Here is a 25,125-nt window from a genome sequence, read left to right as displayed (position 1 = left end):
CAAGAGCATATTTAGCCGACTTATATTTATAACACGACATCCATTTAACGGCTGAGAACATCTTGTCTTGTATCTCAGCATCTCTCTTCACTATCGTCTTCTCCACTTTAGCTTTCAGCTGGAACCTCTTTACATCTGCATGTGCTTACTTGCACATTTTTTTTTCAATTTCACCTAAGTCTTCAAAATACCTGTCAACTCTTTTCTCCAGTTCTCGGATAGCTCTTTGTAATCTGTCAATAGAGCTTTCATCGTCGTATTCCTGCAAATCCTTTCAATAGCAGTCAAATCCAGTTTTCTCTAGTTTCACTACCGAATCTAGGTTTTCTTTCGCAAGCAAGAGCTACGTTGCTCTCGGAAAGCTTTCTAGTCTTTGTCCGTTGTCGCAAGTGACGCAACAATCGAGTCGTTTCCTTCGAAAAGAAAGCGCGCGCTTTCTTGTAAAAAAAAAATGTAAATACAATTTTAAAGTCCATACGCGGGACGAGGTTACCCTCAGTGTCCGAGCCAGAGGCTCATGTATAAGACGTAGGACTGTAACAGATCGAATTGGAATTTAGTAGTGTTGATTTTTGCGGAGGGAGGAAAACCGGAGAACCCGGAGAAAAACCCTCGGAGCGAGGACGAGAACCAACAACAAACTCAACCCTCAACCCTCTTTAAAATATCCGCGCGCTACACAAATTATGATAATAAATAATGATTTATTTATTTATATTGCACAATTATCCATGTCAAAATTGTCAATCGTGCTTTACAACGTTAAGAAAGAGCTAAAAATTAAATTCAAAATCAACTACAATCTTGGACGAAACCTGTTGAGACAAACGCATTTCACAGATTTTTCGCAAACTTCTCAAATTGCAATGTTATCTACACAACAAAAATAAGTGAAAATTAGCAAATTGTCCAATCAGTTTTTTCGCGCTTGCCGATAAATCACTATCCCGTAAATAGCGCAGTATGTTTTGTTAACATTTATCCACTGGATAGCGATTTATTCGGTGGAAAGCGTTTACTTATCCATCTTTTGTTTTGAACAACTGTGCTCTGCTTAACATTATTTTAAACATTATTTTTGTTCACCGACGTTTGCATTTTTAAAACTGTTTCTCCTCGAAGAGTGTGTGTATTATCTAAGTCACTAATTATTGCGATAAAGTTACAATTAATACAAAATGTTTAACCGACAACGTACTTTTCGACGTTGGCTTAACGTCGTTCTCAAGTCAAAGCGGGATATCAAATGGAAGTGTACAAGTGCTGAATATAATTTTAAAGTATAGCAATCGCATCACGCGATTACGTCCCAAGCGTGGCAAATGAAATTACACGTGACGGGCTGGTGGTTGATATTAAACTATTGCAAACGACGGTTTTCGTATACTAAATCGCATTTTTCTGTCCCAAATGGAATCCGTATTGCTAAGCTTCCTGCTACAAGATTGTCTACGTTATAATTATAGCGTGAGTTCAGGTCACGAAATCTAGTCGTTCGAACAATCCCAAAACAGCTGTAATTTTCGCGGGAAAAGGGGGTGTTACTGTTGTGGGCAGCATGACACCTTTTTCTGTTGCAAAATGGCTATAGAAGAAATCCCGCTGAACACCTAGCCTAATGCACACGTTAAATAGATCGGTGCATAAACAGAAAAGCGGGAAAAGGCCCAATCTTAGAATGGGTTTTGAGAAATTTATCGCCGCAGATAAAAGAGCGGCAGTCTTTCAACTCAGCAGAAACACTGATACACTAGAGTGCATTGTAAGTTAACCGAAATGAAGGCCTGCGAAACGTATTTTTTTTAACGTTTTGGACATATTTTCAATGTTAATAACGTACTCACAGGCTTCTGTACAAATTGCGAAAATTCGAATTTATAAAACACTGGTAAATACTGCCACGTCAAAATCGCGGATTTTTATTCTTGTTTCATAATTAATTTTCCGAGTTCAGTGGCTTACAGCCACTTTGATTTTTTAGGGCGCGACAGAGGATTGTAGTCACAGTTCAACGGGTTACCATTGTAACTCGCTGAGATTAAGAAGATGATTACTCCGATAAACTTGTTATAACTTAACGGGTTACAATGGTAACCCGTTGCTATTTCCATAGTAGTGAACTATACACGAAATTATAATATTAAACTCTACAAGTTGTGATGTTTTCTCAGCTTTTGACTGTCGTGAAAACGTTGTAAACATTGCAGTTCACGAAGTCGTTGCTCGTTATAACTAGATTAGCTGAGCGAAACATCTGCCGCAGTGATTTTAACTCACTTGTTCCGTTCCAGGGATCGGCGAATACAAGCTGAACACAAGCCTTCTTATTACAGTCATCATGTGCGTTTCGATCTCGTCCACTACACCACCTTTTAAGGAAACGAAATCACTTTTAATTTCGACGTGTAAAACATTGGCGTGTCACTCTCGAACACTATGTCCGATAGAAAGCACAGTATGTTTTGTTAACAGTTATTCACTGGATAGCGATTTCTCCGGTGGATAGCATTATCGGCCCTTTGAACAACTGCGCTCTGCTTAAAAATATTTTAAAAGAGTTTGTAAGAACGTTGAAAAAAATACCACGTGAGGACTTTGAGCACAGAATACAAGCGCTCGAAGCGTTTTTCACCGGTTTTGGCATTGGTAAACTGTTTCTCCTCGGAGATTGTCTGAAATATCTAAGTCACCAGTTATTGTTATAAAACTATAATCAAAACAAAATGTTTAACCGACAACGTACTCTTTGACGTTGGCTTAATGTTGTTCTCAAGTCAAAATCGCATATCAAATGAGAGTATACAAGTGCTCAAAGTCAACAATAGATCAAAGTGTCAAATACAATTACAACAATACGTTAAACAAATGGCTTGGCACTTATTCATTAGTCTGTGTATTTAAATTTTCATAAATCTTCTCGGTACATGAGGCTTCTCGAAGACGAAACGTAAACATTCATTTTCCCTTGGCACTTTTGTTATTAATATGTGAAATTCAACTGTATAAAACTATCAACAAAGAAAACAGCTTGTTGGAAGCGATGTGATGTTTGCTGTTGCTCAATCGAAGGCGGCAGCAAGGCGTATTTCGCCATCCAAACGAGCGGGATAATGACCGACAACCGACCTCTTGATCCAAAAATGTTTCGGTCACCGCAAGCGCTTGAGCCTTGAGTGATCTTGAGTTTGCCAGGTTTTCCGCGGAATAATCTTAGCCCATTTGAACTGAGTGTGCACGAAGAAGAAAAGTCATATTTCCCTATCGAAACGCGCAGGATAATGACGGACGACTGACCGCCTGGTCCCAAAACCTTTCGCCGGGTTTGAAATAAGTTTCACTGCCGCGAAATAATCTTAACCTCGATTTCAGCCAGTTTCCGGCGGAAGTTAATTAATTATTACCAAGTATACACATTCAAAATTTTTTACTATCAACCCAAGGGATTCCCGAGGTGGCGAAGTGGCATCGCTGCCGGCGGCTGATGTAGCTTCATCACCTCAAAGTCGCGGGTTCGAATCTTCCAGTATAGGGTTTATTCTAAATGGCTTGGGGGCCGAATAAACTCTCCCCGCGTGAAGATGCGACCCTACGGCTCTAGGAATTGGTCTTTTTTTATTTTTTTATTAATTAATTAATTAATTAATTAATTTATTTATTTATTTTTTATCTTTTGCCGTATTATTGTTCTAAGTTGTTTTTTTTTTGGACAACATCACTTTTCAAGCATTGGTGAATCATGAAAAGAATTTTAAATCTTGTTCTTTATCTTATAATTTGTAGATATATTAGTCGTGTTGGCGTAGAATGCTTTGTTTCATTGGATATTTGTTGAGTCAGGAGCTACTGCTTGAGTACATGTATATTGTATTTACAGTGTTTTTTTGTAGCCCTAGCTCGTTAAAAGTGTTGCCACGATATCCAAATTCATTCTTTTTCTCCTCACTCCCCTTTTCAATGTTGAGCTCCCCAACATACTGCGCAAAGAATCCGTCATTTAACAACATTGAAATGGGAGAGGGGGGCTGTGAAAAATGACTTATTCTAATTAATCTACACGCTTTTGCAGGTAGAATAGGTGTGTTTGTAGACGCATGATGATGCTATATTGATTTGAACGTTCTTCAAGTGAGGAATCTGCCTCTAAAACTTCAGATGAAAAATAAAATGAGATTTTCATGCGCGTAACTTTTTGTAATAAGAACAATTTGTATCGCTTTCTCCGATACCGTTTTTGATTTACAAGAGAATAGAGTATACAATGGGTATAATAAATTGAAGCCGAACTTCGTAATAAAACCGAGAAGCGTTCAGTGTAGAGAACGAAAAGAAATTTAACAAGTTTAGCATTTGAAAGGAATGGAACGAAAGTTCTCTCGCGCGATTACGTCTCAAGCGTGATAAATGAGATAACGCAAATTCAGTTTGTAAAGAAAAAATAATGTTTTTTTTTTTGTGGATTAAAGCATAGAATAACGTCACGCGATCACGTCCCAAGCGTGTCAAATCAAATGACTCGTGACGGGCTGATGGTTAATACTAACATACAAAGTAAACCGATTGTTAACCGACTGTTACTAAGACTCATTCATCTCTTTCCGATTTGAAAAGGAGTCGAGAATATTCTGGAATCTCGGGATCTTCCGTGTTCACTTCCCGCGGGTAACGCGGGATATCGACAAATGCCCGTGCAGTCTTCCCCTTTTAAGCTCTCTTAGGTGATCAATTATTGTACACTTACCTTTTAACTATTTTTTCGGTGAAATTACTTTAAAATCAATATAGCATCAGCATCCGTCTACAAACACGCTTATTCTACCTACAAGAGCATATTTATCCGACTTATATTTATAACACAACATCCATTTAACGGCTGAGAACATCTTGTCTCGTATCTCAGCATCTCTCTTCACTATCTTCTTCTCCACTTTAGCTTTCAGCTGGAACCTCTTTACATCTGCACGTGCTTGCTTGCACATTTTTTTTCAATTTCACCTAAGTCTTCAAAATACCTGTCAACTCTTTTCTCCAGTTCTCGGAGCGCTATTTGTAATCTGTCGATAGAGCTTTCATCATCGTAATACTAAACAGGTTCGCTGGAATGGAGTCCCTTTGAGTGTTCAGGGATGTTTTTTTTTTCCTAATTAGGAGCTTCTCTTAAATTAGGCACTCAAACTTTCGGCTGCATTTCTTTAGGATTGCAAATTGGCTGTGAAGGTCGATCGGCTTTTGATTGTGTTGTTCTTGAAGGTGTTTACCAATAGTCCTTTTTACAGCCCCAGGCCTGGCCTTAGGTGTGAGGCGGGGTGACCCTCAAACCTCTCTCTTTATCATGTTGCAAACTAGTTAGCATCAACAACATGATACACAACAAAGCAGTGAGGTCTGTATCACAAGGTCACCTCCAGCCTCACTCCATTCAGGCCAGGTCACGAGCAGACAACTGTAAAATGGTCTATTACGGAGTATCTGTGCTTATCCATGCGCAGGTGAAGATGGCGGCTCGTGTAGCCAATATAATTCGCATCGCACGAATTACATTTAAATTCATATACCTCACTTTGTTGGTTTACTAGAGAGGGCTTTGTTTCCTTTATACTTTATCCTCTTTGTCTTTTCGTCGCTCAACCGACCATTTTTTTTTTCATTAGGATGGCTTTTGTTCTGTTTCGTCTGCTGCCTCAAATTGTTTACGAATAAAGGGCTATTGTACGTACCTGATAACAATCCGCAGCATAGAGACATAAAACAAATGACGTCTCTCATCCTCTAATAAGGCAGAAATACAAAGCAAATAAACAAAGGTTAAAGGCAAGTCGTTCGTTTTTGGTTAAATATTTGTTATCTTTTTAGGCGAAGCATGGAGCTATCTGCTGAGCAAGGCAATTAGTTCTCTTCAATTTGCTAATGTATTTAATGCTTTTAAGGTAGTTTTGTTGCCACACCAACATAAAATTAATCCCATCACTTATTTTATTTTTAAAGGGTGTCCAAAATTTGTTTCTACGAAACTAAATCTACTTTACTTTACCTTTAATCGACATTTCAGGTACCACTGATCTTGGGAAGCCCTCCCCCTTATTAGTCAAGCGATAAAATCTCAAAATTAACTCGGTCAACGCAAGATTCTGCATAATTTTATGTCCTTCGGGCCAGTTCTTATAAAATGAAAAAACATTGTCGTTTAAAAGTTTAAATTGTTGATTATTGGTTTGTCTGAAACGCGAAATCGTTGTTCCATGACATCCTTTTAATTTCGCTATCTCTAAATACCTAACAGCCGTCGACCTAGAAATTAATGCATGGAAATGACTTAACGAGAAAATTAGTACTAGCTGTACGTTGTGTGTGTGTAATGCTGGCTAATAATAACCTGAAACCAAGTTAGAGATAGCCTGCGAACGCGGAAATTCGTCTGCGTTCGCAGGCTAAGTTAGAGGGAAACGATGGAATTCTGAAGTATTTGTATCATCCACAATCAGAAACTCTCGAAAAATACGATGCAACGCGGCATGTAAGACGCATGAAGAGTCTCGTGTTCCAGGAACATTACAGTTACCAATCACTACAAATATTAAGTCCCGTGCCTCAGATCTTCTCTTTTGATGGGATATGGGTTGTTCTAGATCTTATGATCAGAAAAAAAAAAAACATAATTTGTACCTTTTTTCAGGAAAACGTGACCGCTCATAAATTGCTATAACCATTAAGTGATTTTCATTTGAGATATTATTCTTGGTTTTCATGTTACGTCATATCTGAATCAAATCACTAGGCCTGCTAATGTTGTCTGGCGGATCTAAAAATAATTTTTGCCATCGTAGTGTCATTCGTTTTAGGCATTTTTTTGAGTCTCCGTCGTCATCGCTGGTGCCGTGACAAGCTGTTTTGTGAGCCTTCCTCCTTTTTCTGACATTTCGAGTGGTTTTTTGAGTATACTGCTCTGCAGGTGGCCGCTGGCGGGTCGTGGTCCCCGGGGCCGTGTCCCTGGCGACACAGTTGGCGGCTCCATCTAGCTTATTTGCGTGGAAGGTTCGGATGCGGCACCGCGACCCAACTTGGGATGTTATCTTTCTCTTTTGTTCATGCTTCCGTGTTGATGGTTTCGAATTTTGTGCGTGACAGTGAACCAGCAATATGATGTTTTGTTTTTTACTTTTGTTGTGTGATGTTACAAAAATCATCGGCGTACAAATGTCATTTTCATTACCTGCGTGACTAAATTTTAAACTGATACGAGATAAAAATAATGCTTAATAAATAAACACGTCGTTATCCATTACTGGGGTTGCTGGCTTTCAATAGAGGGTTTTACCATGTTTTGTAGAAGTTTGGAGAATTTATTCAAACTCCTTGTTTTTTTTTTAACCGTCGAGGGAAACTGTCAACGGTACCAGTATCTGGGTTCTCAAAACTCTCACCTCAGTTAGTCAAGTGGGTGATTAACGCTCAGCTATATATACAGAAAATACGTATCTCACCTTGTACATAGTGCACCTCGAGAGGTGGCTGGTCCCTTGCCTTGTCAAGCTCCGTACGTGACATGTGTATTTAAACTGACTCATTTATATTCCACCCTCAAGGGCCAAACCCGTGAAGCTCCCTTTGACCTGCACGCAACAGTTCAAAATCCTCCAAAGGTGGGTCATTCGTGATCTTTTTTTTTTTACGAAATCTGTCTTAAAAATCAATTTTATTCCGGTAAGATTTATTTTTTACAGGTAAAGGGAGAAAAGGAAAGGCTGAGCATTTAGTGCGCTCGATATATTAATTAAAGCTCACTTCCAATTTGTCGGTCTACCTTTGAAATCAGTTGGACTATGCCTAAAATGGTATTACGCATATCGCTATTCTTTCGTTAGTGTGCGTCATTCAATTAATTCAAGAATGAATTTTCAAAAGGGTTAGCTAAACGTTTAAGGAAACAGAAACAGGGAACTTTGCGTGATAAGTAATTTCATTAAAATTATACTACCCCAATCTTTGCGGTCCACCATTGAAAACCGTTAACAATGCTCTTGTTTAATCAATACTGAGCTTTGAAAAAAACATTCTTTGCTTGTGCATTGTTCGATTTCTTCTTGAATGCCAACAAACTAAATTTCAAAAGCTTAAGCTGCAATAACCGCGGCTTAATTGAGTCAGGATCTTTTATTTGGAATCCTGCCGCGTTCCTGGGCCCCTAAAAAGGTCCATATCTGTGTCAACTACCGTTGGGAAAATTGCTAGAACAGTCGAACCTCAGTCTCCGTACACCTCTATAATACGGACACCTCTTTGTTAAAGACAATCTATGATGTCCCAACAAAATTCTCATATATTTTCTTTAGAAAAAACCTCTAAAGTACGGACCCTCTCTAATACGGACAACGGGCGGATACTAAATCCTTTCCTCAGGGAACAAATTCATACAAACTTAAACTCTTTAAACGACACTCCGGTGATCATGCGTGTATTTTTTGTTCGTAGTATCCTGTTTGTTCAACAACAACGAACGCTTTTTGGTTTCGTTTGTGCTTGTGTTGCCGCGCATTCGTTGCGAACTGACTTTCGTGTTCTTCTTTGCTGTCTGGTCAAAGTGACGCATTTTTCTCTTCGGTGTCCGTTGGAGTCACCATCTCCGGGCTTTTTTTGAGTAGTCCTTGAAGAACTTTTTCTACCGTCTTATCTTGCTCACATTCCGGCATCTGATTCATGTATTGAGACATCGATATCCTTGATATACGGACACTGTACGTATTTACTCACATATTCATTTTAAGTTTTTTGCATGTTTAAAGAGGAATAATCTGTCGTATCCCGCAAACGGATTAATCTATTTTAAGTACTATGGGCGGGAGCCTCGCACTTTGATTAGTCTGCGGAACCAAGTGGCCCATTCCCCTATCCTGGTTTCTGTAGCATTAATAAAGCAACAAATAGTATTTCTAATCCCCCTGTATCTGACGCGTTCCCAGCCGTCTTCATACAGCGCACAATACTAGGTGAAAAGCGCGAAGTGGGGGACCTTGTCCATCGCAGAATTATACTTCCCCCCCCCCCCCCCCCCTCCCCCCCCCCCCCCCCCTCCTCCAGCAGCTTTAATTCGCAAGTTACAATTTATACACCTTGGTAGCGAGAGGCACTATGAGGGTAAAGTGTCTTGCCTAAGAACACAACACGATGACCCCGACTAGACTCGAGTCCAGACCACAAGGCTACCATTTCCCGTCCCCCTCTTTAGCATTAACTAATCCATAAAAGCACAAGTGCTGCAAAACATTTCCAAACGCCTTAACTAAGATATTTTGCACAAAAAATAAGACTGCATTCCAATACATCTTTTCAAAAAAGTTTTAAAAATTAAGGCCATTGCTCTTGAAAGTTCAATTAAATCACTCTGTACTGTGTAATCACACACGCAAGCAAGGGCTGCAATTTAATGAACCTTATAATTGCTTTGTGACATAAAATTTGTAAAGCAGTGGTCACAGTAGGTCAAACTTTTGGAAGACGCTTGCGGTATCCTAAGGAGCCCCAAGACTTGAAAACGAACATGTATTAAACGTATTAAACATACATCACACAAAGCTGACATCAATGCCGTTTATTTCAGCTACAACAATGAACTGCTTACATGTTTATCTGTTCGCCTTATGTGATGCGCATACAATAATCAAAACAACAAAAGATTATATTTCGTATTATTGCGACGGTTAGGATTTAGGATTTTATTGTAGAAAGCGATTCACTAGTAGTTCAGGCTGTTGAATTTGTGGTGTTAACTGATGGGGTACTTTCTGGTGTATCTGAAACCATATAAACAAGGTTATAAATAAACAAATAGACAAACAAACAAATAAACAAACAAACAAACGAACAAAAAACAAGAAGAAAGCAAAGAGAGAAAAATGGAATGAAAGAAAGAGAGAAAGCGGATAAATAAAAACGACAATCATTATTTATCATTTACTGCGCTTCTGCAGCATTCAACTAGGTTCTCGCGCGATCCTCATGCGCCAAAGTGCAACCATACCAAGTTTTCTGTGAAAATTTAATTATAGTTTACAATTGCTTATCTCCTCTATGTCTGTTTTACAAACTTTGCTCGCGATAACTTGCGTCAGCCTCAAACCGCTATAGCGCGAAAACGGTGCCCAGCCATCATTAAAGAGAATGGTATACGAGACCACTAATTTTAACCCTCGGACGTACAAGCCATCTCACACCCTCACCATCGTACAAGGGGGGGGGGGGGAGGTTGGATGGAACCCCTCCCCTGAGGTTTCGTTATATTAAGGCGTAGCGAAATTATTTTGAACTGAGAAGAAAGCCCTTAGCTTACTCTACAAGATGACATAATTTCAATTGGCTATGACGTCATATGACGTCAGGTGACGTCATTAGAGCCGCCATCTTGGATCCGCCATTTTGGATTTCAACATTTTCTTAGAAAGTCAGAAAATAACAGAAATTGATGCAAAATCAAGCCAGAATGCTTACGGAATTTTAAAATAAACACATCTTGAACTTCTGTTTTAAAAAACTGGAAAAAAATTAAGAAAAATGGTAAAAATGACGATTTTTGGCAAGACCTGCTTGTATTTATGACGTTGCCATGGCACCGTCAAATACCATGGACGCATGGTTGACATATCAAAATTTCCGCACAGGATAAATGAACAGCTACTAAACGTTTCAGCATTGTATAGTAAATCGTTTTTTCAAAATTTGGAAAAAACTTGGCATCCACCTACCCCCCCCCCCCCCCCTAGTACGTCCGAGGGTTAATGCCACATATAATCGTTAAAAATCGTCTCGTATAACATCAGTGCACTTGTTGCAACGTTGTAAAAGATGTATTGCGTAAAGTCACCTCAAACCAGATTAATGAACTCCGCACACATTTATGGGAATTGTGTGAAGTTTATGAGCGCTGATACATAACTTTCTTATTTTAGTAGCCTACCTGCTCCTTTCTTCTTAAAGCACCACGTTCTCCCAGAAGAGCTGTAAAACCAAACGTCTGGCTCGCTCATGTACATGTCGTCATAGCAACAACCTTTCTTAATGCAGACCTTAGGTGTCACGTACGGTACTTTTTGTTCCTCAGTTGCTGAGTCGCCAAAGCAATCAACACGTTCGCTTGACCGAATATCACAGGTAGGTTCTAGACGATAGCAACAAATGCGATGATATTAATAGGTATAGCTTATTGCACGAGGCGAGTAAAACGAGTAAAATAATAAGTTTATGTAAGGTGGGTTTTCAAAAAATTCAAATTATTGAAACAACATTTAACTAGTCTTATGAATTTCATTCGATATTTGATGAGTGCAAAATCAATGTGAAAGATACATTGAGTGGTTTTCGGCAGTCTTCGGGAGACTAACATAAAAACATCTGCTGACTTCTTGTAAACTACAACTGCGAAGTCTTCAAAGGGGACCAGGCGAAATTAGGAAAGCGTAGAGACAAGCGCTACGACGAACAAAATTTCAAAATTTCTGATATTTCTCTTTGTACTATTTTACAGCTTAAAAAATGCAGCGAAATGGAATACCATTTTTAACTGCTTATAATTGCAACTGACTGTGGTATCGTAACGAGGAAAGAGGAACTTTGCGTTTCGATGCAAATTAATCTTAACTTAATTGTTTTTGCTTAATCAAAACATTAAGTTTAGCTTTATAGTCAGTTGTGACACTTCGCACTCTATGGGCTTTGGTTTACAGCTTTTACAATTCACCTGGTTGTTTTCTCGGTTTCACATTCTCCGGCGCAAGTTTGTCCCTGTTCATGTTTGCATGAGAAGCTGGAGCGTAATGTGCAGTGACATAAGTTCCATCATTTGCTTTGATGTTGAGCCCACAGCCCAGTTTAGTCTCTCCTTTCCAAACCACCGCTTGGAAATGTCCGATTGTTTGACCGTTCCCTTGACCAGTTTGATAATTGTAGTCGTTCTTGATCTCAGAATACCAGCTTCTCACCGCTCCTGGTATGGCTCCCTCAATTTTGTCCATCCCTTCCCATCCCCAACCTTTCCAAGAAATGCTCTCGGTGAATTTGTCCGTCCACTCTGACTGGTACATTTTGCCGTGTGCTGCCTGTTGATCGGTCCACTGTTGCGCAGATTTGGCAAGATCGGGATCGCATTCCATTGGCGGAGAGCCGTGCAGGTGTCGGTAATAGTTATGCATGTTGAGGCAAAGTAGTTGGCATTCTGGTCCACATGCTGTTTGAGGAAACAATCAATTATTCTACTTTGAGATACTATTTCCATAGCTGATAGTCAAGGATTTATTATCCTGTTTCTTAATTACATCCAGACTAACGCAAGAAAAAAGAAAATAGCTGAGCATTTCGCTAGATTCTAGTCATTACAAATTAACGGGCTGATCTCAAAATAACCGAATGGCAAACACAGTAGCATAATTCACTAGCTCTATCAAACGTTTTTGCAGATTTTGACAGCATTTTATCTAACTGAGTACTTACTTAGACCTTCGCCGCAAAGCGGTCCTTCTTCAGCATCTAGGAAATATAAAGTTCAATTGGAATAGTTAATTGTTTCGGAGAGAACACATTTGATAGATGTCTTATATTAACTGTTTGCACTGATGACCACTAAGCTTCACTTTTGAATTGCTTTGCCAAACTCTCAATTCAGAATAACGTAATGTTAAGGGGTTGGAAATAATGATAAATGTATAGGCCCTGAAGGAAGCTGTCACTACTTTTATTATATTTTTCCGAACTCCATCCAAACATTTTTGGAAGGTCCACTGACCTAGACAACTATTGCTACACTTGTACTGCATTTGTGATTTTTATTTGTTATTCCAAATTGCACTCACTTTAATCAAAATCGTGTTTAACTGCTAGTTTTTTATTTAATTTATTGAGTTCTAGACTTTTTTTTGTAGATTGCTATGCAAAACAAAAGTGCAGCAAATAATATAAACGCTACGATAAACTTTAAGAGAGAGTTGAAGTCCAGTTATCTCAAAAAAATTGTGTACGTCGCTAAAATTTTGCTTTTCAACAATTCTTCATACACGCGCAGTGTAAGAAGCTTACAAAATAAAATAAAAAAATAAATATATGTTTATAGTGGTCATGCACTTAGCTTCATATCTCAACGAGATAGCTAGTTTACAGGCATGCCACTAAACAGGGGTTACACTATTTGTTGCATTGATTTCTGACTGTTCATATGTTTTAATTAGACAGAAGTCGATGTCCAGGAAGCAAAAATACAGCTGAATATAAATAAAAGAAAAAAGTTGAGTTTGTTGCCTTTTTTTGTTCAATTGACAAAAAACCCGCAGAAATGAACTAACTTTTATTCAAGCTATAGCTGTTATTGACATCACGGGTTGTTGACCTAAAATTGCATTTAAACGTGTTTTACCGCAATATCACTTTGCTGAAAAACTGTCTTTAATTTTTTTCAGGCTCAGCCCTAAAGTAGTCGTTCGTAAAAGGGGTGTAATTGATACTTAAAAAACATAATTAAAAACGTAAAAAAAAGCATGAATTGCTTTTAAAGGGACAGTACCTCCATGATTAAACTACTTGAAAATGTAATTAAGGTGTTGGCATCGATTGGAAATCCACTAATAGTGGCCTAGCCTTGCTAAAATGTACTGTAATAGTCATGAAATTGCTAAAAGGTTGTTGGCTACGGACGGATTGGACGGTTGCTGCCTAAACCTGAAAAAGTCGTGCCGACGATTCCAAATTTGCTGTGTTACTTGAAACTAGAAAGTCACTTTAAAACCATTGATTACGTTTATTCACACCCTGGAGAATGAATTTGTGCCTTCCTTTTGTTGTTCAAAAATTATTTTTTTGTTCACTGAGTAAACCTTATAATTCTATCAGTTTCTACACAAAAACTTAGAAGACTTTTCGTGATACTGCCCCTTTAATAAAGAAGTCGATTAACGCGTCCTAACGCGAAAAAAGGTCCAACACTGTTATGAGGAAGTAATGCTGTACTGTCAAACCCAAGCCAAACACATATACATGGAAAGTCAAACCATCAGCTTATAGACCATCCAAATGACATGTCTCGTTTCCCATCGCCAAACCAACACGTTTTTGAAGAAAAGATAAAAATTTCATTCTTTCCTGGTTTGTTCCTTGCTTCCTCATTTTCTTAAAGGTGATCATGACAGACACGTTTTGTCATAAAATTTCGAATTCGTTGTTAGCCAAGTTATGATTTACGCTTCAACACTTCGAATAATGTATATTAAACTTTGTTTCTTTTTTAGCTTTCCCTCTTTGTCTTTTCGTCGCTCAACCGACCTTTTTTTTCATTAGAATGGCTTTTGTTGTGTTTCTGTGTGCTACATCGAATGTTGATGAATGAAGGGCTATTGTACGTACCTGATAACAATCCGCAGCATACTAACAAAACACACAGGGCAACGCCTCTCATCCTCTAATAAGGCAGAAATTCAAAGAAAATAAACAAAGGTTAAAGGCAAGTCGTTCGTTTTTGGTTAAAGGTTTGTTATCTTTTCGGGCGAAGCTTGGAGCTATCTGTTGAGCAAGGCAATTAGTTCGCTTCAATTTGCTAATGCTTTTAAGGTAGTTTTGTTACCACGCCAACCTGAAATTCCATCACTTATTTTATTTTTGAAAGGGTCGGTGTCCCTACGAAGCTAAATCTACTTTAATCGACATTTCAGATACAACTGATCCTGGGAAGTTTTTCCCCTTATGAGTCCAGCGATAAAATCTCAAAAAAGGTCAAATTTCGTTAGGCTAAACGCAAGATTCTGCATAATTTAAGTGTCCATCTTGGCAGTTCTCGATTATTTAATTTAGATGAAAAACGTTCTCTTTTAGAAGTTTAGATTGTTGTCTAGAGATAAAAATTGATTTTTTTGTTGGTTTGTCTCAAAAGGCAAAATCGTCGTTCCACGACATCCCTTTTTCTAGCTCTAAATACCTAACAGCCTTCTAGAAATTAATTTATGGAAATAACTTAACGAGAACATTACTACTGGCCGTTGTGTGTAATGTCCGCTAATAATAACCCGAAACCAAGTTAGAGGGCAATTATGGAATTTTGAAGTATGTGTAACATCTTTTATAATCTTTATTTAAACATGGCAAAAAAGCGACATGTAAGACGCATGCAAGTTCATTACACATTACCAACTACTACTAATATCATGTTTCGTGCTTCAGATCTTTTCTTTTCATGAGATAAAACTTTGTTCTTATGAATACAATAAGATACATTAACTAAACTTTTTCAGGAAAGCGTAGCCGTTCATAAATGGTTGCAACAATTTACTGATATCCAGTTGAGATACTATATGGCTTTTTTCCCATAAACCATAACAACGATTGGTTTATTGCCTAATCCATTACTGGGAGTGTTGGCTTTAAATAGAGGCTTTTACCATGTTTAGTAGTTTGAAGAATTGATTCAAACTACTTGTTTTTTAAACCGTCGACGGAAACTGTCAACGTTACCAATAGCTGGGTTCGCAAACCTCCCAGTTAGTCAAATGGGTAACAGCTTTACATACAAAATAGATGTATCTCACCTTATACATAGTGTAACTCAAGCGGTGGCCAGTCCCTTGCCTTATCAAGCTCCGTACGTGACATGTGTATTTAAACTGACTCATTTATATTCCACCCGCAAGGGTCAAACCCGTGAAGCTCCCTTCGACCTGCACGCAACAGTTCAAAATCCTCCAAAGGTGGGTCATTCGTGTTCTTATTCTATTTTTACGAAATCTGTCTTATAAATCAATATTATTCCGGTAAGATTTTATTTCTTACAGGTAACCGAAGAAATGGAAAATTGCTCAATATATTAATTAAATTATACTTTCAATGAGTCGTTAAATTTTGGCGGTCTATCTTGAATACGTTTGTTCCATGTTTATAAATAAATTGATTTGTTTTTTATTATCATTTTTTATAATGTCAAGAGATGAACTGTTTAAACGACGATCTTGCAGTTTAACAAAAGAAAAGAAACTTACAAAACTTTACGTGATAGCTAAATTAGTTAAAGCTCAATTCCAATTTGTCGGTCTACCTTTGAAATCAGTTGGACTATGTCTAAAATGGTATTACGCATATCGCAATTCTTTCGATTGTGTGCGTCATTCGATTTATTAAAGAATGAATTTTCGAAAAGGTTAGCTTACATTTTAAGGGAAAAAAAATCAGGGAACTTTGCGTGAGAAGTAATTTAATTAAAATTATACTACCCAATCTTTGCGGTCCACCATTGAAAACTGTTAACAATGCTCTTGTTTATTCAATACTGGGCTTTGAAAAGGCCATTCTTTAGCTTTGCTTGTGCATTGTTCGATTTCTTCTCGAATACCAAGATATGAAACTTCAAACGTTTAAGCTAGATTGAGTCAAAGATCTTTTGTTTGGAATCCTGCAGCGTTCCTGGGCCCCTAAAAAAGTTCATATCTGTGACAACTAACAAACAAAACACACAGGACACACAGGACAACGCCTCTCATCCTCTAATAAGGCAGAAATTCAAAGAAAATAAACAAAGGTTAAAGGCAAGTCGTTCGTTTTTGGTTAAAGGTTTGTTATCTTTTCGGGCGAAGCTTGGAGCTATCTGTTGAGCAAGGCAATTAGTTCGCTTCAATTTGCTAATACTTTTAAGGTAGTTTTGTTACCACGCCAACCTGAAATCCCATCACTTATTTTATTTTTGAAAGGGTCGGTGTCCCTACGAAGCTAAATCTACTTTAATCGACATTTCAGATACAACTGATCCTGGGAAGTTTTTCCCCTTATGAGTCCAGCGATAAAATCTCAAAAAAGGTCAAATTTCGTTAGGCTAAACGCAAGATTCTGCATAAATTAAGTGTCCACTCTCGCCAGTTCTTGATTATTTAATTTAGATGAAAAACGTTCTCTTTTAGAACTTTAGATTGTTGTCTAGAGATAAAAATTGATTTTTTGTTGGTTTGTCTCAAAAGGCAAAATCGTCGTTCCACGACATCCCTTTCGCTAGCTCAAAATACCTTACAGCCTTCTAGAAATTAATTCATGGAAATAACTTAACGAGAACATTACTACTGGCCGTTGTGTGTGATGTCGGCTAATAATAACCCGAAACCAAGTTAGAGGGCAATAATGGAATTCTGAAGTATGTGTAACATCTTCTAATATCATGTTTCGTGCTTCAGATCTTTTCTTTTCATGATATGAATACAATAAGATACATTAACTAAACTTTTTCAGGAAAGCGTAACCGCTCATAAATGGTTGCAGCAATTTACTGATATCCAGTTGAGATACTATATAGCGTTTTTCCCATAAACCATAACAACGATTGGTTTATTGCCTAATCCATTACTGGGAGTGTTGGCTTTAAATAGAGGCTTTTACCATGTTTAGTAGTTTGAAGAATTAATTCAAACTACTTGTTTTTTAAACAGTCGACGGAAACAGTCAACGTTTGCAACGTTACCAGTAGCCGGGTTCGCAAACCTCCCAGTTAGTCAAATGGGTAAGTTTACATACAAAAAAGACGTATCTCACCTTATACATAGTGTACATGTAACTCAAGCGGTGGCTAGTCCCTTGTCTTGTCAAGCTCCGTACGTGACATGTGTATTTAAACTGACTCATTTATATTCCACCCACAAGGGTCAAACCCGTGAAGCTCCCCTCGACCTGCACGTAACAGTTCAAAATCCTCCAAAGGCGGGTCATTCGTGTTTTTATTCTTTTTTTACGAAATCTGTCTTATAAATCAATATTATTCCGATAAGATTTTATTTCTTACAGGTAAACGAAGAAATGGAAAATTGCTCAATATATTAATTAAATTATACTTTCAATGAGTCGTTAAATTCTGACGGTCTATCTTAAATACGTTTGTTCCATGTTTATAATAAATAAATTGATTTGTTTTTTATTATCATTTTTTATAATGTCAAGAGATGAACTGTTTAAACGACGATCTTGCAGTTTAACAAAAGAAAAGAAACTTACAAAACTTTACGTGATAGCTGAATTAATTACAGTCGAAACCGAAGAACCGTGAACGCTAAAACTTATTTCTGGAATGTTTATTGTTCTACGACCAATCAGATTCAAGACGTTACCGCAAACAAACCGCAACAGTAATTAGCTAAAAAGTTTCGATTCTTGAATCACGAAACGACTTTTTCGTCTACATTAAGTCTTCAGATCACCACCGATTAACAAACACTCTGGAATTGTTAATTTTCTTCTATTTCAGAGTTGAAGCATAAGCAAAGAATAACTATAAACGATAAATACTGAAAAGAGAAAAATAATCGAACAGACATGGCTAGACAGCGCGTCTAGAAGCAGAATAGAATTTTTGATTATTTTTACAAAATTACGGCCTATCCGGTTTTTTACTTACAATCATTTCTAGGTTTTATCCTTTTCCCCATTTCACCAAAAAATTTATTGAATAAACTTTACAAAAATGTTCTCCCTACATATGTACTTTACTTCGATGCGGAGCCGGAACAGTTCACGAAGCGCGTCGCAGCAAAATTCTCCGGCCCAGTATGTCACGCAACAGCACCCATTTTTTCAAATTTTAACGGCACACATATTTGAATTTGCAACGGCACGCAAGTTTGCATTTGCTGTGAAAATTCAGGTTTTACAGAAACAACATCGATTGCTCTATAAAAATGCTGAAAAGTAAGTATAAAATACATGCATTCAAGGATTGAATTCCTTTTACATCGCGCTTGCGTTCCTAATTTCAAAAGAATATTCTGATTTTAACTTGAATTTCCTACTTTTCAGACACGGTGCGCGTAAGGGAAAATATCCACGGTCAAATTTTCGATATGGGGAAGTCTTACTCTCAAGTTATTAGAGAGAATGTCCTGGACCTTTACAATGCTGGATTGTCGCAGAGAGAAATAAGCGCGGATGCTCGAGTTAGTCTTGGTTTTGTAAACAAAATAATAAAAGAGTACGAACAATTCAACTTTTCGATGCCACGAAAAGCCTTTAGTGGACGACAGAAGTATGTTATGAGCGAGGATGTTATGGATTATCTAGAGAACGAACAACTTAACAAACCAAGCACCTATACGCACGAGTTACAAGCTAGATTGGTGTTGGATGGAGTCTGTTTCCCGCATGAGATTCCCTCGAAAACGTCCGTGAATAGGTTTCTGAAAGAGGAACTCAGAATGACTCAGAAAAGAATCACGCAAGTCCCTAGTGAGTCCCTCACAGGTCCAAATATAGACAGTCAAAATCAGTTTCTGGATGAAGTCAGCAGAATAGATCCATGCACTCTTCATTTCTTTGACGAAGCAAGCGTAATCCGCACAACAGGAAACAGAAGGCTTGGAAGATCATACATTGGAGAGCCCGCCATTGAATTCCAAAGGTATGCGTCAAATGCAAGTTTTACAGTCAATTTGCTTCACTCCGTGATGGGTGTCGACCACTACAGCATTTTAGATGGCCCTTCCAACGGAACCGAAATGCTGATATTCTTCGATGACGTTTTATCTTTGGAAAACCCAGATGGAAGCACTGTCGTGGAGAGAGGAGATACGGTAGTAATGGACAACTGTGGTTTCCACCATGGGCGCTTTGCCGAAGGAATGCTGAGAGACATGTTTGAAGAATTTGGAGTGAATCTTTTGTTTCAGCCGCCATACTGTCCTCATCTGAATACGTGCGAACTATGTTTCCACCAGATGAAAAGTTTCCTTTGTCGCTTCTCCAGGTTTGCTGAAGAAGAAACCCGAATTGCTATTGCAGAGGGTATCAGCGAGATCACACAACTAAATTCTATTGCTTACTTCCGGCACTGTGGATATCTTATGTGACAATTTGTTAACTTTAATGTTAACTCGACAGCTTTCCAAAAATTCCACGTAGACATAAAATAAACAATAATAACAATGCTTTTATTTTAAAAGTTGTAAATTGAACTGCACAAAATAAGTAAATAAGTCTATCCTTGCAAAATGTTTAGGTTTCAACAGTCACGAATGAACCTGGGGCAAATAACATTGCTGCAAATAATATCTGGTATACCAATAAGTTATCTTCTGGATCGCAAAACACAATGTAATTACATGGCACTACAATGCCTCCACCAGACTCCCAAGTCCTGGGCCAGGGTGCAGAACTTGGTGTAGGTAGTCCTGTTATTAGCCTGCGCCGCCGACGGGGGTTAAGTTACGTCTGCGGCGCAGGCTATCCTGTTATTTGGCTGTAAAAAAGTGTATAAAAAAGTGATGTTTAGTATGGCTTACTTGGTAAAATAAAAATATTATCAGGATCCAAATCCCATGCAACAAAAAAGGCAATCCCCTCACATACGATTGTGCTATAAGGTATCCCTGCAAAAACCGCTTTCTCCAACTGAAAAGTTGCTTTTTAGTTGAGAGGTTTCATGTGAAAGAAAGTTGCGTCAGATTGCGTGACGTCTGAAATCACGCTCGCGCGCGTTTGTTGCCGGAACATTACCAATGTTTACGTTGTGCCTTTTTTCTAGAATTTATACATAGAGTATTGGGTGAAGCAGTATCCAAATTGTCACTTACCATAATACCATAATACAACCAATTTGCCTGATAGGCGAGCGAAAAGGGACCCCACGTAATTGCATAAATTGATAGGAACATGCCCTATGACTTCACCTGAGGCACTGTGCTCGGAAACCGCATTGCTGTCATAAGCATTGTTGATCTCAGGTTGACACTCAAATGTATCTCCCGCATTAACAACAGGTTCATAAGCATGATAACCTTTCATAACGCAGTTGTTGATTACAATTTTGCTCATGGTCAAGGTTTTATGTGTCTTTCGGATGGATAGGAGATGAAACAGTGTATGCAAATTGTACTCTGTGGAGCAAACACGGATCGAAATCCACCAATGACAGCCCACTAGCATGACCTTTTGAACTTGTGACCGGTGTGCATCGGTTGTGATTGGCTCATTTTGATCATTAGAAAGCGGCTAGATGTGTTTTTGCCACTGCTATCCTGTTTCCCGCGCAAACTGTTTCTAAAGTTTCGAGATGTCTGAAATAAAGCAATGGTTAGCAGCGATGGGAATAGCTGGAATCGAACGATTAAGCGAAGTCTTTGAGGCCCAAGGATTTTCAACTCGGAAATCGCTGAAATATCTAGACGAAGCTGATTTAGATTATCTCTTCTCTTCGCCAAAGAAATTAAGGCTGGCGGAGAAAAGAGCAATAACACAGGAGCTTCAACAACTGAAGCGACAATTGTTCAGTTATGTGGACAAAAGCCCAACCATTGGACCGACAGGAACACCGCAAACAGCTGCAGATTCTCCACTGGAGCGACGTAAGATGGAACTTGTGGAAAATGTCAGTTTCCTTGAAGCGCAAGCATCGAGCGCAGAAGAGTATTTGTCACAAATGAGAAGAGAAAATGATTCGCTTCAAACCGTGACGCGTGGTCGAGTTTGTGGACATTGTCATCAGAGCGGCCACAACAAAAATACATGTCGAGGCTTACAATGCGATTCCCATCTGAAATGCAGAATTAAGGATAAACACCCAGAGGTCGCTAAGTCACTGAATGAAACTCAAAAAATGGTGGAAACACTAAAAAAAAATTTGGAGACAGCAAAACAAACCCTGGAACAGTTCACGCTGCAAATGCAAAGATCGCGCGGAAGTTTTTTCGCAGTCATGCGCCCACGACTAAAGCGACTCAACCCCATTAAGTACTTAAAGCGGCAAGATTTGGATAAAGATTTAATGTACCTCCAAAGAATACTCGAGAACAAGATACCACCGGAATCCGAGGATTGGCGGCTGCCGCATCTAATCGAGAGCTCTCAACGGGGAGTGTTCAGCCCTCACCTTCTGAATACTGCAAGCATGTCACCCATTCAGCCGACTGCGCATTCCACACCGCCAGCTAACAGTTCTGCTCCAGAGCGAGTATCTCTTCAAGTGCATGCAGGATCACTGGGGGGAGCAGTGGAAGTAAGTCCAGTGTCATTCACTCCTGAAGCAGTCGCAGCATCAAGAGACCGAAGAATGTTTACACCAGCCAATTTTAGATTCCATCCCTATTACTGACTTAGAACATATTCATTCAGTAAAACTGAAAGCATGTAGGTACTGTGTTTAATGATTGTTTTAGTACGGGGTATTAAAAACACAGCTGTTGAGTTTATCCGGCATATTGTTGATCGGGTCAAGTTACCAAGACTGAACTGTTTACATTCAAAGGATTTCGTGTGTTAACAATGTATATTTAGGAAAAGTTTACATTAAAAGCTCAGTGAGTTAATGCTGCTGTTAGTAGTTCCACATTGTTACGGCTGAAACTTTCCGCTTTTGCAATGTACCAGACCGCCCTTTTGGTGTTTCCGTTTATCTTGGTACAAAGAAACTTTTTCTAACGAACATTTGTTCGGTGAAACGTCTGAAACGTAATAAACAGCAAATTTCTACAAATCATATAAATATATTTTCATACTGCTATCACACGCACTTTCTACCCTCTTTCAGCGAGATTCATGATCACTGCTGTATGTTTGCAAAAAGCCAACTTGTTTTGGTTCAAAGATAAAATGTTTCGGCTATCATTGTGTGACATACTGGGCCGGAGGGTTTTGCTGCGACGCGCTTAACCTGCAATCAGGCGTAAGAAAGCCTGATCGCAGGTTACCACGCGCTTCATTCACTGTTCACTGACTGTTCCGGCTCCGGGTAGAGAGAACATTTTTGTAAAGTTTATTCAATAAGTTTTTTGGTGAAATGGGGAAGAGGATAAAACCTAGAAATGATTGTAGCTAAAAACACCGGATAGGTCGTATTTAAAAAAAAATCAAAAACTCGATTTTATTCTGCTTCCAGACGCGCTGTCTAGCCATGTCTGTTCGATTATTTTTCTCTTTTCAGTATTTATCCTTTATAGTTATTCTTTGCTTATGCTTCAACTCTGAAATAGAAGAAAACTAACAATTCCGGGAGTGTTTGTTAATCGGTGGTGATCTGAAGATAATGTAAACGAAAAAGTCGTTTCGTGATTCAAGAATCGAAACTTTTTAGCTAATTACTGTTGCGGTTTGTTTGCGGTAACGTCTTGAATCTGATTGGTCGTAGAACAATAAACATTCCAGAAATAAGTTTTGGCGTTCACGGTTCTTCGGTTTCGACTGTAACGCTCACTTCCAATTTGTCGGTCTACCTTTGAAATCAGTTGGACTATGTCTAAAATGGTATTACGCATATCGCAATTCTTTCGATTGTGTGCGTCATTCGATTTATTAAAGAACGAATTTTCAAAAAGGTTAGCTAACATTTCAGTTAAGGGAAAAAATCAGGGAACTTTGCGTGAGAAGTAATTTAATTAAAATTATACTACCCAATCTTTGCGGTCCACCATTGAAAACTGTTAACAATGCTCTTGTTTATTCAATACTAGGCTTTGAAAAGGCCATTCTTTAGCTTTGCTTGTGCATTGTTCAATTTCTCCTCGAATATCAAGATATGAAACTTCAAACGCTTAAGCTGCAATAACCGCGACTAAATTGAGTCAAGATCTTTTATTTGGAATCCTGCAGCGTTCCTGGGCCCCCCAAAAAGTTCATATCTGTGACAACTACCGTTGGGAAACTGCTAGTAAAGTCGAACCTCGGTCTCCGTACGGTCACCCCTCTAATACGGACACCTCTCTATTTTGGACAATCTATGATGTCCCAACAAAATTCTAATATAATTTTTTTAGAAAAAAAAAACCTCTATAATACGGACCCTCTTTAATACGGACAACGGACACTAAATCTCGGCCTCGGGAAACAAATTCATCTAAGCTTAACCTCTTTTATAATGGACACTCCGTTGATCAGGCGATGACATTCTGTGTTCGTAATGCAATTTCCTGTTTGTGGTTACAAAAACAACAACGTAACGCTTTGTTGGTCTTCGGATTTGTGCTAAGTGTTAATTTTTTACCTGCAGCATTGCGTTGCAGAACATTTAAATAAACCAAATACTTTAAGCTGTCAATGAAGTCAAAAGTGACGTCATAGTGGTGTCCTCTATAATACGGACACCTCTCTAATGGTGGATTTCCACAGACGCGTAATTTTTTTACGTGCGTAAAAATAAAAAGGGATAATGTATGAACGACTTGCGTACGCGTGTAATCAAGACTTTCATACATTGTCTCTAAATTTTTTTTGACGCACGTTAAAGTACGTAAAAAATACGCGTCAGTGGAAATCCACCTTAATACGGACATTTTCCTCTGTCCGGTCCCTTCGGTGTCCGTATTAGAGAGGTTCAACTGTACCATCAATCCGGGCCTTTTTTTCGAGTAAGTTTCCTTGAAGAAAATAAAAACAATTTTTTTTTATCTTTACTACTACTACGTACTTTACAATCTTGTGCTACACGTGCACATTCGCGGCGATTTGAAATATTTCCACTTGAAGCAATTGAGACATCCTTGGATATACAGACATTGTACGTATCTAAATAACTCCAAATACGATTCGTTTAAAGTGTGTTAACATGCATAAAAGAGGAATAATCTGTACGTTATTCGCCGCAAACGGATGAAATGTATTTTAAGTACTTTGCGCGACGAGACTTCGCACTTGAGTTATCTAACATTCGTAAAGTCTGGTTTTCACTAGCGACGCAAGCACAAGGACAAGCATATGTAGTTTGTGCCAAGTGAAAACGAACGTCGACATAAGCATTGGCACAAGCATAAGAACATGATGTTTCAGTACTAGTTAGAAGGCTCCGTTCTCGACCTCGTTCTCTTGGTAAATATGGTGTCAGAAACTCTCAGGCATCGAGTGTTGTTGCCTCTTCTACATTAGTGACAAGGAAAGCGAAAGCGACTTGAAAAAAGGAAAACGAAACATTCGGGGTTACAGATATATTTAAAGAAAGAGGTCGTCTCCATTCTTTTCGCTACTTGAGCCCACGCTTGTGCCTTTTTGTTTTTGTCTTTAAATTCCCTACACTCTTCCGAACAACCTAGGAAAATTTTTATTAAAATCAACCGAGACCTCCGCCACTTTGTTCAAATACTCAGACACGGGGGATTCTGGTCGGCCTCGTGCGTCGATGAAACAGCCAAGGTACAAACATTTGCTGCGCTTATAAATGGT

The 25,125-nt window shown here is 38.5% G+C and overlaps 2 protein-coding genes across 2 annotated transcripts; one reads left to right on the top strand and one right to left on the bottom strand.

Annotated features, from left to right (window-relative positions):
- Positions 1-9,687: 9,687 nt before the first annotated feature.
- Positions 9,688-12,506, bottom strand: LOC144654424 (Golgi-associated plant pathogenesis-related protein 1-like). The gene is made up of 4 exons (XM_078514574.1): positions 12,475-12,506; positions 11,726-12,211; positions 10,946-11,146; positions 9,688-9,785 (listed from the first exon to the last, which is right to left on the bottom strand). The coding sequence occupies exons 2-4, from the start codon at positions 12,174-12,176 to the stop codon at positions 9,736-9,738; spliced, it is 702 nt and encodes a 233-aa protein (XP_078370700.1). The 5' UTR covers positions 12,177-12,211; positions 12,475-12,506; the 3' UTR covers positions 9,688-9,735.
- Positions 12,507-18,827: 6,321 nt separating this feature from the next.
- LOC144655100 (uncharacterized) lies at positions 18,828-19,829 on the top strand. Its single transcript, XM_078515317.1, has one exon. It carries the CDS (start codon positions 18,828-18,830, stop codon positions 19,827-19,829), a length of 1,002 nt encoding a protein of 333 aa, XP_078371443.1.
- The last annotated feature ends 5,296 nt before the right edge of the window (positions 19,830-25,125 follow it).

The sequence above is a fragment of the Oculina patagonica genome, chromosome 5 (genome assembly GCF_052425735.1).
Source record: "Oculina patagonica isolate OP01 chromosome 5, crgOcupat, whole genome shotgun sequence".
Taxonomy (NCBI): domain Eukaryota; kingdom Metazoa; phylum Cnidaria; class Anthozoa; order Scleractinia; family Oculinidae; genus Oculina; species Oculina patagonica.
Note: the sequence above shows the minus strand (reverse complement) of the source record. Positions and strands in the feature narration are given on the sequence as shown.

What these genes read in the sequence shown, in the direction of transcription:
- LOC144655100 (XM_078515317.1), top strand. Translation starts at nt 18,828, where the DNA reads ATGGGGAAGTCTTACTCTCAAGTTATTAGAGAGAATGTCCTGGACCTT.
- LOC144654424 (XM_078514574.1), bottom strand. Translation starts at nt 12,176, where the DNA reads ATGCATAACTATTACCGACACCTGCACGGCTCTCCGCCAATGGAATGC. An exon ending in GAAACCGAGAAAACAACCAG is followed by an intron (nt 11,147 to 11,725) that starts GTGAATTGTAAA and finishes GCTATCGTCTAG; the next exon opens with AACCTACCTGTGATATTCGG. An exon ending in CTTTAAGAAGAAAGGAGCAG is followed by an intron (nt 9,786 to 10,945) that starts GTAGGCTACTAA and finishes ATATGGTTTCAG; the next exon opens with ATACACCAGAAAGTACCCCA.